This window comes from Mustela nigripes, chromosome 14 (genome assembly GCF_022355385.1).
Source record: "Mustela nigripes isolate SB6536 chromosome 14, MUSNIG.SB6536, whole genome shotgun sequence".
Classification (NCBI taxonomy): Eukaryota; Metazoa; Chordata; class Mammalia; order Carnivora; family Mustelidae; genus Mustela; species Mustela nigripes.
In genome coordinates, this window is record NC_081570.1 from 16782461 (window position 1) to 16795876 (window position 13416).

Genomic DNA, 13416 nt, shown 5'->3' on the forward strand with positions numbered 1-13416 from the left:
TTCCTCTCCCTCTGCTGCCACTCCCCCGCCTGTGCTTGCCCACGTGCTCTCTCTCCCTCTGTCAAATAAATACAATATTGAAGGAAAGAAAGAAAGATAAAGGTAATTCCTTTACATAACATTGCTCCAAGGAAGGCTTTATAATTTAGAAGCTATTATAGGGGTGCCTGAGTGGCTCAGTGGGTTAAGCGGCTGCCTTCTGCTCAGATCATGATTCCAAGGGTCCTGGGATCAAGGCCTGCATTGGGCTCTCTGCTCAGCAGGGAGCCTGCTTCCCCCTCTTTCTCTGTCTGCCTCTCTGCCTACTTGTGATCTCTCTCTGTCAAATAAATAAATACAATCTTAAAATAAAATAAAAGCTATTATGTAAAGGAGTGGCAGAATTCACTACTAGAAATAAATGGCTTTCACATGGCAAAAATGCCAGAAGTGGAGCCAAAAGACAAATGACTTCTATCACAAAGAGTTAACCTCTATTTTTTAAATATCAGATCCAGAAAATAAGAAAAAGCTCAATGGAAAACTGAATAAAAGACATGCAAAATTCATGAATACAAGGTTCATACAAAGAGACACAAATGGCCCTTCAACATATTAAAAACTTAAATCCATGCATAGTGAGAGAAGTAAATCATAACAGCTTTGAGATACACCATTTACCAGACTGGTAAAATCCAAAAATATTACAATTTTGACAAGGATGAGGAAAGTGGGCCTCTTGTATTTTGCTGGTGGGAGGATAAAACAGTACAGGGAAATATGGCAACATTTTACAATAATACAAAAATATTTTATAATAATTGCAGATGCATGTTCTCTGTGGCCCACAATTCTATCTCTGAGAATCTACCCTATAGCTATATCTGCACTTTTATCAACTGACAAGATACAAGCTCATTCACTATAATATTGTTACAATAAAAGATTAGAAACTCTGCCCAACCAGCTGAATACAATATAGCATACCCACACAATGGAACATTATGTAGCCATAAAAAATGAGGACATGCTCCAAGAGCAGATATGAAGAAACCACCAAGACACATTGTTGGTAAGACATTTTTTTCCTTTTTTACATCTCTGAAATGGGAATCCAACTTACAGTTAATGTGACATGCAAGCACTGTTTCAAAATTTAATTGGCAAAATTTAGTAACTTCTTACTGGTACACACAATAGTGATATACCACCTTAGAGCTCATGAACTAGGATACTGAATAAAGCACATATAGATCAGTGAATGCAGGTTACCTGTATCCATCATGTAAAAAGTCAGGAAAGTAAGAATACTCGTATTTGCCTGTATCTGTCTAAGGAAATACCACAAGAATAAACCAGAGACTACGAAAACTGGGTGTGTACTGGGAACGAGGGAACACAGTAGATGCAGCTAGGTAGAGGTTGGACTTTTTTTTTTTTTTTTTTATATTTAATTTATTTATTTGACAGAGAGATACAGAGAAAGCACAAGTAGACAGAGCAGCGAGCAGAGGGAGAGGGAGAAGCAAACTCTCCACGGAGCTGGGAGCCCGATGCGGGGCTGGATCCCAGGACCCTGGGATCATGACCCGAGTTGAAGGCAGCCACTTAACCGACTGAGCCACCCAAGCATGCCGAGCTAGGACTTCTTTAATCTACACCTTTCTGTGTAATTTTGATTTTTGAACTAAGGAATTCTATTACCTATTCAAAGAAGAAAATTAACACATCCGGTGAATAAACTGTTTCCTCAGATAAAGGATATATGAATAAAATTATTTGGGGGAAGGTATTACTTCAAGGTGGGGGGACTCTACCACTGTCCACCTCCATCTCTACCCTCTTTATTTTCACAGTGTTGTCACAGAGGTCAAACTCAACATTATGCAGGCCTCTCAGTTGGTTCTTTTTTTTTTTTTTTTTTAAACTCAACACAGATCTTTTTTTCTTTTTCAAGATGAAACCAAAACATACGATATAAAAATTACTCGTTGAAAGTGTGTTTAAAACATTCAACAGAAAAAAGTCCCTTTAAGAAATATAGGCTCTTAGGTTTCGGTTGATTATAAAACTGACCCAACTTGGCAAAAAAATCTTAAATGAATTAGAACACTGATAATGTTAACAGCAGAAGGGTAGAGCACCCACCCTCCACTTTAGAAAACAATAAAGGAATCAATATTAGTCAATCAAATTTACTCAGTCGGTGTTACTCAAGTTTATAGAGTCCTCTTTTTCATTCTGAATGTTGTTTATGATCTAGGAAGAATAGTTCCTAGAATAAAATGTTGAGGTTTTCTAACCCTATAAAGTTTAGGATGCACTTCAATCTAAAAGGTTATTAAGAGGTATGTGAAAAGTGTTGAACAAATCACCAGCCAAACTACCTTCAGATTCTCTGTGAATTTTATTCACCTCTTATAATGTGTAATATATCTATACTGCTATTTTAAACATGTTTTTACAGAAAAAGCAATACAAACTCTACTGTTTCTACAAGGCAGTTCCAAAGTGTAAGGATGCTTAAGAGATTTATTCAACTCTAATAAAATAGAGGACATCCAAGTTCAATAGGTTTGCCCAAAGTCACAATTAATTGTATTAGAAGAAACAAATAGAATTAAAATCAAGTTAGTAAAAAATAAAAATAAAAATCAGAGCTATTTAAATTCCTAGTCCCTTTCCTTAACACAAATCCATTCAAGGAATACAAGGACACTGAGCAGCACATCTGAGAGCCTCTCTGGTTCATTCTCTGTGGTTCTTCTCTAACCCAAAGACGACTTTGCCTATAAAACCTGTTCACACAAGCATAAACTAGGGCTCTCCTCCAAACTAATTGGAGTGAAGATGACTTGCTCAAAACCTGGAATAAAAAGCTTTAGAGGAAGATTTCCCAGTCTAGGAGAATTCAACTACCAATTTATGGTCATTACAGAGTTGCTGCCTCACCAAGAAGGGAAGAGACACACCAAAATACTCAGAAATTCACTAAGATCAGCAGAGATGCAACTCTGATGAGTCCCTTCAATTCCAACAGTCACCCGAAGGGAAAGCCTAACAATTGAGCCTCATGGCACCATTATTTACCAGGCAGGGATCATGGCAACAGAAGTATAAGGCTTAGGAGGAAAGTGAGGGCCTACACAGGATCTGCCATGCATATTTTGCCACCACCACACAAGAGCAAACACGATAACCCTCTGCCTTTCTTCATGGAGACAACAGTCTTAAGGGAACTTAATCAATAAATTAAAAAAAAGAAATAGAAAAATCAGCTATAAATCTAAATAAATTATCAACAGCCATGTAATAAAAGTCTTACTATGGTCAATGAAGACTGCAATTCATAATCTCCAAAAAACATTACTTCTGTCTATATTCAATAAGACCTCTTTTTTTTAAAACTCTGTCTCCTTCCTAGCTCCTAGCACTGAACAAATTCTCAAGGCTGATGGCCATACTTAAACCAATTTCACTTCAGTTCCTTTTGCACATTTAATCTCCAGGAAAAGGGATGATTAACAGAAATTTCTAGATACCAAGACAGACTGTTAAGTTTGGTATTAAAGCAGATTCTAGAATTAAGATCAAGAGCTATAAACTGTATTTATCATATAACTTTTAAAAGTTGAGCTTTATCGGAGTACAAAATTTAAATAATCATCTCACCCCCATCCCAAGCAACTGCATTTACCTTAGCCATGACTTCTGGATCTGGTTCTTCCACAGGGTCAGCCCATTCAACTGTAACTACATTTCCCCATACTTTTACTTTTCCACTCATCAGCCGGCGTCTGGCTTGTGCTGCTGACTTGTGATCCTCATATTCAAGGAAGCAGAACCCCCGATTCTTCTTTTTGTCATCGGGTTGATGATAGAGAATAACGTCCACCAAACCCTCTGTTAAACCAACAGCCAGATATATAAGCCAAAAGCATCCACCACACATCTAGCGGTCAGGCAGACCTAAATCCACTTGCCGAAGAGCAAAAAATATTGAAGAAGCCTCAAAATGATTCCCTAATTACCTATTAGACAATTAAATCAGCATTGTTAGATATGGATTGTGAAACAGTATTTTACGTTCCTTTTTAAATTTTTCAGGGTCCTGAGGGTACAGCCATAAGCAACAGGTCCAGTTACTGTATTCTGATATAGAACATGATACCATGGTTTAGAGTGTTTGCTATAACAAGACCTTACAATTTACGAAACCAAGGAATTTAAAAACCAAATTACTGATATAAATTCAAAGGAATTTACATTCAAACAAGTAATCATGACCAAAAATCATCCTTGGCTCTAACTTAAAAGTTACTGCTTTTACCAAGAATGAAAATGATTGCTGGGGCACCTGGGTGGCTCTGTTAAGTGTCTGCCTTCAGCTCAGGCCGTGGTCCCGAGGTCCTGGGATCATGCCCCACGTCAAGCTCCCTGCTCGGCGGGGAGTCTGCTTCTCTCTCCCTCTTCCTCTGCCCCTCACCCCCAGCTCATGCTGAATCTCTCATGCTCTCTCTCAAACAAATAAATAAAATCTAAAAAAAAAAAAAAAATGATTGCTAAATATTGGTGTCCCTCCGGTCTTAGTCCTGTGTTCTCATCTTTCCACATATGTTGTTTCTAGGTTGTATCAGCTAGTCTGTACTTTTAGAAGCTATCTATATCCTTAAGAATGCTTACATTTTATTTCTAATCCAGACTTAAAGACATTTCAAATTTAGCATGTCCAAAATCACAGTTACCACTCCCCAAATGTGTCTTCTCTACTTCCCTATCTAATAAATAGGACCATCTCCTGGTTCTCAAGCCAGAACTTGACGACTCTTTCTTGATTTCCTTCCATTACTTTCTTTCCTTTACTCCCCTACTCAATTCAGAGCCCATCTACTTCTTTCCACCTTCACAGCTATTACCCTCGTCCAATCTTCTATCCAAACTACTGTAATAGCCTCAACTAATTGATTAACTTCTACTCTTAAGCCCCTCTAAACCATTACCCATATGGCAGTAGAGATAATATTCCGTAAACATGAAACAGATGTTACTCCCTGCTTGAGATCTTTAAACACTTTCTCATTCTACAAAAATTAAATCTAAACTTCTTATAAGGTCCACAAAAGCTGTGCCTACTTCATCTAATTCTACCCTTAACTCTACAGTAATTTTAACAACACTGGCATTCTCTCAGTTCCTATAATACACCAAGATCTTCCTTGCTTCGGAGACTTGGCATGTGTTGTTCTGCTGGAATGCACAGTCCTCTGTTCTTTGTCTGCTACATCCTCCTCATTCTTCAGGTCTTGCCCGAAATGTCATGTTATCAGAAAAGCCTTCCATAAACATCAAAACGGGGATAATAGCTATTCTCTAGCTAAGTATCTCTTATTTTGCTCTTCTCAGTGCTTACCACAATGTGTAAATATTTCTTTAGTTTTTTGTGTTACTCCTTTCCCAGAATGTAAGCTCTACAAGGGCAGAAAACAGATCTTATTCACCACTGTATCCCAGCGCATAACACAATGCCACCGCTTTAACAGGCACTGGACAAACACCTGCTGAAGGAATGAATACACGGGTAAGAAGCCAGAAAGGAGCCGAAAGGTAATAAAGTGATGAGGGCAAAGAACTGCGCCATTTGGAGCATGTGACCAACACGAGTGTGATGGAGAGTGGCAGTGGTTACAAAGTAGAACGCTAGAAAATCAAGACTTTGGAGTGGGCAGAATTTCTGGCAGCAAGATCCAGAACATGATCAGGATGTGGGGGGAGCGGAAATAGAGAACTGGAAATGAGGTGGTCATGAAACTAGGAGGCTAGGGGCCTGGACGGTCATCCGTGTCCATGTTAAAGGTACTACAAAAATAAGTCAACTTAGGGCAGAAGAGAAAGACTCTGAGCCAAAAGCAATCTTCAATTAATGAAAGACTGAATCGAGACGAACAACGGATGACAGCATCAAGGGAGGAGAAAGGACGGTTTATCTGGAGGACAAAAAACCATGGCTTTTATGAGGGGAAGTAATGGTCTAAATCAGTGTTTTTTAAACCATAGCTAGACTGAGTTTATCTTTACCCATGTTTAAGACAAATGAAATGGAACAGGAAAGATAACACTAAAATCATGTAAAATAAGTGAAATTATAAGTTTTGTTGAACTTTGTTTCAGTTATAAATATATACAGACCTGTGATGTAAAATGTACTTCTCAATCAATTCTATGGATTTAGAATCGGAAATTTCTAGACAAGGCAACAGGGAGGAGGAGGAGGAGAAAAACTCGCAGCCTCTTGGCCCTAAAGCACGCTGAATGCTGGGAAGCCTTTACTGAAGGGCTACCAGGCAAAGACTCTGGCAAAAGCTAAGGAGCAATGAAGGCACAGAAGTAAGGGGACATTCCAAGAAATTAAGGATATAAGGGAACATGGGGAACATGCTTAGACCAAACTACTGTAAAGCAGAAAGGAGGCAATTTAGACACTGAAGATTTGCATTTTTAGATTAATATACACTTCTCTTTCTTGGTACTTATAAATAGCACCACAGATTTCCCAAAACTAACTTCTACTAAATACATTTTTGTTTTACCTGTGACTTTACTGAATTCTTCCAGAATGTTTTCTTTAGTCTTATTCTTCGGAATTGATCCAACAAAAAGCCTGTTGTTTGCCACAGAAATGCACACTCCAAGGTGTTTACCAGGGCGAATTTCATAGCTGTCACACTGCAAGGAAGAAAAGAACCAGATACCCCACAACCATCCCAAACTCAGGACAATTGTCTCACTCTAAAAAACTCAACAATATAAGGTCAAACACTTCCTGCTTCACAAACTCACCAAGTTCCCTCACGCTTACCATTATAAAAATGTGTATTTTAAAACTTGTTACAGTCTCTCATCTTAGTTTGGTTCTGTTAATTTTCACTGCTCTTCTGGATATAAAGGACCGAGTTATTCACTATTTTTTAAAATACCTTATGTCATATTTCAATGTTATCTATCTGAAAAATTTTCCAGAGAATTTCAGAAAAAGTACCCAAGACTGATCATTCAGGATCCTTGGAGATAAAATTAGATACAGATAAGCCAAAAGCAAAACAATAGTTAACAACTAAGTATAATCAATAAGAAGAAATTCAGAAGAATTTCATATTCTACACAAAACACAGTATTCTAAATCGAAACATGAAAAGTTTTAAACTGCACAGCAAATACAATACCTTCAAAATTATATGAAATGATAGGAAATTTTTAAAGGCTTTATTTAAATCACTATGAAGATAGTTTCTTTGATAAACTTCAGATTCCTTGACTTTAACATTACTTACCCATTAGCCTACTAAAAGATACATGATTATTAAAAAATAAAAATCACCTATAGGTTGCCAAAAATTAGGAAATGAAGCTTTGAAATTTTCTCAATAAGAACATGTTGGAAGGAAAAGTTCTTAATAAAAACTAAAATCTGGGTCAAGCTAGAATGGAACGAATTTAGAAGCGATTAATAGAACAAAAAGCCCTGGTGAAAGAGGTACCCATTCCAGAAGGCCTGGAACTAGACTAAGTGAGGCTTTTAAATGTCTGGAAAGAGCATGCAGAAACAATGACATGGTTATTTTAAGTTCCTGAGATGGGTGTACCAACACAGGTAAGAAGGTATTTCTCATATGCAGAACTGTTACAACAACTACTACTACAGCAGTACTATTGACTACTACATACAAAGGGTAAAAGAAAATTACTAGATTACAGAAGATGGACTAAAAAATCATAAAAAAGAAGAAAGACTGAAGACAGAGAAGACTGGAGGGTCTGAAAACAAAATACAGAGAAGAACAGGCATATACTCAGACAATAAATTGTATGATTAGGTTGTGATAAAAATAAAAGTCTCAGATAATTTCCTGAACTGTGTCCTAAAAGTCCCTGTCACCCCATTATGTCCCCCAGAATCCATCCCAGCTTTCATTACATTTTTAAGAATCTTGTCCTAAAGTTTAATAGTAACAATTCACATCTTTTTTTTTTTGCCTAAAATCCAAAGAGAGAATGGCAGAAGCCAAATATCAAATGAAACTTTAGATACTAACCAATCTAATAAGTAACAGAATTACGGGAGACTTTCTCAAACACATTATTTCTTGGATATTTTCAGTCTTTTTTACTTTTATCATCAGAAAAAAATAGAGCAAAGGTCACATATCAACTTTATCAACATCTAACCATGCCGAGCAAAAACCAAAGAAAACGAAACAAAGTTAACTGCGAACGTTTTTAATTGAGGCGGTCCGATCCGCCGCCAGACAGTGGGTGTTTATCACATACCAGCTTAACGGCCTCCTGTGCAGCCTCCTTCCCGCAGAAGGTGATAAACGCATACCCTCTGTTCTGACCAGACAGCGGATCCATCATAAGACGTAGATCCCAAATGGGACCAGCCTTTTCAAAAAGGGGTACCAACTCATCCTCATATAAATCTCTTGGTATTTTACCTACAAAAACCTGGGGAAAAAAAAAAAAAACCAAATCTCTGTATTAGAATCCCAATATAAGCATTTTAGAGGCACAAAGCCCAACAACTCTTCTTCTAAGAAGCTAGAGGCACAAAGATGGTTAAAGAGGAATGAAGACAATTTGAATCATTAGGAGTTAACCCTAATGTTTACTATAATGACCAATGGTCATTAACACAGAATAATATTCTAGACTGAAAAACGAAAATGATTAGTAAGCATGTGCAAAATACCTCTGAATTGTTTATTTTTATAGTTTCTCTTTTTCTCACAAAAACATAGAATAAAGGATATATGTATATATCTTTGGGAAATATGATATCAGCATTTTTGTAAAAACAGTAATTTAATAAATACTAGAGTGGTCTTTCTCAAGTTTTCTCAACTCTCAGTGCCTAGGTGGCACGGTCAATGATCGTCCGCCTCTTGACTTCCCCTCAGGTCATGATTTTAGGGTCGTGAGACTGAGCCCTGTGATGGGCTCCACGCTCAGCGTGGAGCCTGCTTAAGTTTCTCTTGCCCTCTGCCCCTCCACCCCTCATGCCCTCTCTCTCTTTCTCAAACATATAAATCCTAAGGGGGGGTGCCTGGGTGGCTCAGTGGGTTAAGCCTCTGCCTTCAGCTCAGGTCATGATCCCAGTGTCCTGGGATCAAGCCCCGCATTAGGCTCCCTGCTTATCAGGAACACTGCTTCTCCCTCTCCCACTGCTTGTGTTCCCTCTCTCACTAGGTCTCTCTCTTTCAAATAAACAAAATCTTAAAAAATATATATATACGTTATATATAAAATCTTAAAATAATTACTACAAAAATTATGTAATAAGGATTAAGTTATTATAAATATGTTAAACAATCAAAAACTTTCTCAATGTTTAATACTAGACCACAATTTCTTCAAGCTTCTACCACATAGGCAACAATAAAGACAATCTTGTACATTAAAACATTTGCAATCCACATGCAGTCCTTATTTAGATGCATTTATTTATTTGAGAGAGGAGGAGAGAATTTCAAGCAGACTCCCCACTGAGTAGGGAGCCAGACACAGGGCTCGATCTCATGACCGTCAGAGATCATTACCTGAGCCAAAACCCAAGAGTCAGACACTTAACTGACCGAGCCAACCAGACGCCTTCACATGTAGCCTTAAAGAGTAAGTCAGCGTCTGCATTTGAGATGAATTTTCTTTCTTTTTCTTTAAAGGTTTTATTGGTCAGAGACAGAGAGCGCACACAACCTGGACGAGCAGCAGGCAGAGGCAGAAGCAGGCTCCCTGCTGAGCAAGGATCCCAGAATCCTGGAATCATGACCTAAGCCAAAGGCAAAGGCTTAACCAACTGAGCCACCCAGGCGTTCCTAGAGATGAGTTTTCTAGTGAAACTCATCTACATCAACATTTCACATTTTGAAAAATGACTTGAATAATGAAACAGCAATCCAAAAGATGCCCAAATTATTACTGGATATTGTTTCTGAAGTTAAGCTCTATAACTGTGCTAAGACAATCGTTTTCAAAATACCTTCACGGCTGTCTGATAAAACTTCTTTTGAATCCCTAGCATAATTCTCTCACACAAGAGCTATTCAGTTCTTCTGTCTCCTTAAAGTCTCCAACCCTCATTCACTAAGTCATCCAAGGAGGGCATGTGGGAAGGTCAGTGGTTTTCTCATAGTCTTTCCTAAATTCTTTCCTTCTTCATACCTCAGAAAAAGAGATTTTATTTCCTTTCCAAGGTTAACTTCCTAACCATAACAGAGCCCATTTCTTCACACCACCTTCTCCTGGAAATAACTGCAAACTTTTCTTTGACTCTCCTATTTTGCTAAGTGCATCCTTCCAAACATGCCAAATCTTCCGTAACAAAACAATATGCAAACAAAGAATATTTACCCATTTATCTTTCAAGCACTTTCAAATGCTTTGAACACATGGCCATGTCTACTTTATTTCACTCACGCAGTTATTCAACCCGTCTACCATATCCTTAGTACTGTGCAGCTACGAAGCGTTAACACATCTAAGGCATTATGGGTGCAACATCCCAACAGAACTATACTTCTAACAAAAACTCACTCTGGCATCTACGCTCTCTCTTTAACCACAACACTGACTTCTTCCTCTAACACTAAGCTGCATCCCCAAATGGAATTCACTAATGGATTTCAAACAACTAAATTCAAGTCTTTTTTTCCTCACTCTCATCTTGCCTTCCTGGTAAGCGGTAACACTGGTGTTGCTGCCTCCTAAAAATTCTCTTCCCTTCAATTTTTAGAATCCTCCACTGGCCTGGTCTTTTTACCTTTTTTTCTCTATCCTTTCCACGGCGATTCTTCTATTCACCTAATAACAGTCTGCATGTTCCCAAAGTTATGGCTCTATCTCATCTTCCCTGTGCTTCCTTCACTTCCAAAGATCATATCCATTTCCCAGTCTATATCTATACAGTCATCTCTCACATCTACATCCTAAGACCTAATTTTATACTTCCAACTGCATTTGGAAGCATATCCTATTGGCTGTCCTAATTTTACCTCAAATTATCAATAAACAGTAATGTGTTTTCTTGTTTTTTGAATACAGATGTATCCACAGATATGAATGACTGTGGATGTGAATAGTACTAATAGTGATTTATCAATGCATGAGAAAACTGTTCTAATTTTATTCTTTTCCTTTAATTATATTTTCTAAATATTCTGTCACAGATATATTTTTTTAAGATTTTATTTTATTTATTTGACAGACAGAAATCACAAATAGGCAGAGAGGCAGGCAGAGAGAGAGGAAGGGAAAGCAGGCTCCCCGCCGAGCAGAGAGCCCGACGTGGGGCTCGATCCCAGGACCCTGGGATCATGACCTGAGCTGAAGGCAGAGGCCTTAACCCACTGAGCTCCCCAGGCGCCCCAAGATTTGTAACAAATGTTTTTTTCCAAAAATCAAAATGAGTAAAACCCACCCTTGTCAACCACTTCCTTTGATTTTCCTCATTTTTCTTGAGTAACATAATTTCTGCTGCTCCCTCCAGCCCCCAAGATGACCAAGGAAATAATACTTTCAATAAACAAAAATCTCAGCTATTTTGAATCCCTTCCATTCCTATCCATACCCAACTAAACTTCTACATATCGGCCTGGAGTTGTTCCAATAAATAATACCTAGCCTACAGAACTGACTTCCAACCTATTCATAGAACTTCTCCAAACTCTTCATGAGACAGGGAATTCAATATACCTTCAACTCATATGCCATGTATTTTTCTAAGTTCTAGAGATACAGTGAATACCACAAACAAGGTCTAAGCATTCACGAGGTTTACACACTACTGATAGAGACAAAGGTTAAAAAAAATATATATGAGGGGCGCCTGGGTGACTCAGTGGGTTAAAGCCTCTGCGTTCGGCTCAGGTCGTGATCCCAGAGTCCTGGGATCAAGCCCTGCATCAGGCTTTCTGCTTGGCGGGGAGCCTGCTTCTGCCTACCTCTCTGCCTACTTATTATCTCTCTCTCTCTGTCAAAATAAATAAATAAAATCTTTAAAAAAAAAAAATATATATATATATATGCTTTCAAGAGGTATTAAAGGCTTAAAAAAAAAAAAAAAAGCAAGCAAAGGGAATAAATGAGGAAGAGTGTTTTAATTGGAAGAGTCTCCCTAAAAAGGTTAAGTTTGAATTGAGACCTAAGGTAGAAAATTAAGTAAAAATCTGAAGGGGGGGGAATCTGAGGAAAGAGCAATCCAAGGTAAAGAACACTACAGAAAAATGGGGGCACACTTAACATATCTGATGAAGAGCAAACATGACAGCAACTGGAAGAAAAGTTGGGAAAGAGAGAACAGGGGCCAGATTAAGTTAAACCATGTTAGGAGTTTGCATTTTATTCCAGTTCTGTTGGGAAGATAGCAGAGGGTTTTGAGCAGACAAGTGACTAGATATGACATGTTCCAAGGGACTGGCAGCCAGGCAGCAGATGAACTGTATGGAGAAACAGGCTGCCCAGTCAGGTTCACAAGGCAATCCAGACTAGGGATGATGGCAGCATGGAGTAATAGGTTGATAGCTCAAAGGCAGGGAGAATATGAGAAATAGTTAAGTTTTAAGTTATGCTGGGTTCATGGGCTGCCTGGGTAGCTCAGTGGTTAAAACCTCTGGCTTCGGCTCAGGTCACGATCCCAGGGTCGATCCCAGGGTCGTAGGATCGAGCCCTGCATCGGGCTCTCTGCTCAGCAGGGAGCCTGCCTCTCTGCCTACTTGTGATCTCTATCAAATAAACAAATAAAATCTTTAAAAAAGAAAAGTTATACTGGGTTCAGATCTACCTTTTAGTTACTTTGAGCAAGTTTCTTAATCAGTGAGTCTCAGTATTTTCATCTGGAAATAACATCATCCAGAGGGTTCAATTTCCATGTGAGCAAAGAGCCCAAATCTCGTTCCTCATTTTATTCCCAGCTTGAACACAGTGCCTGGAACATATTAGCTGCTCATCTTTTTTTCTTTTCTTTTTTTTTAAGATTTTTATTTATTTGACAGAGATCACAAGAAGGCAGAGAGAGAGGAGGAAGCAGAAAGCAGGCTCCCTGCTGAGCAGAGAGCCTGATGCAGGGCTTGATCTCATGACCCTGGGATCATGACCTCAGCCAAAGGCAGAGGCTTTAACCCACTGAGCCACTCAGGTGCGCCACTAGCTGTTCATCTTTGATGAATGTTCAAATGAACGTCGACCTCATGCTATTAACTTATACACTAGGTCCCACACCTTCTCTTCCACTCAAAGACAACAATTTAATCATCAGCACACTAATGATCGTAATTTGTCACTTAAAAAATTTTTTTTTCAGGGGCCCCTGGATGGCTCTGTCGGTTGGGCATCACACTTAAAATTTAAATGAAAAAAGGATGTATCCTGACTACGACACACCTTTCA

The 13416-nt window shown here is 38.5% G+C and overlaps 1 protein-coding gene across 2 annotated transcripts in view; it reads right to left on the reverse strand.

Moving 5' to 3' along the window:
* Positions 1-13416, reverse strand: part of HNRNPR (heterogeneous nuclear ribonucleoprotein R) — a 33837-nt gene that overhangs the window by 4735 nt on the left and 15686 nt on the right. For both annotated transcript variants that reach the window (XM_059376605.1, XM_059376606.1), the window contains 3 exons: positions 8305-8481; positions 6567-6702; positions 3677-3882 (listed from right to left, as the gene is read on the reverse strand). In XM_059376605.1, coding sequence (XP_059232588.1) covers positions 3677-3882; positions 6567-6702; positions 8305-8481 — 519 coding nt within the window. The remainder of the gene's footprint in view (positions 1-3676; positions 3883-6566; positions 6703-8304; positions 8482-13416) is intronic.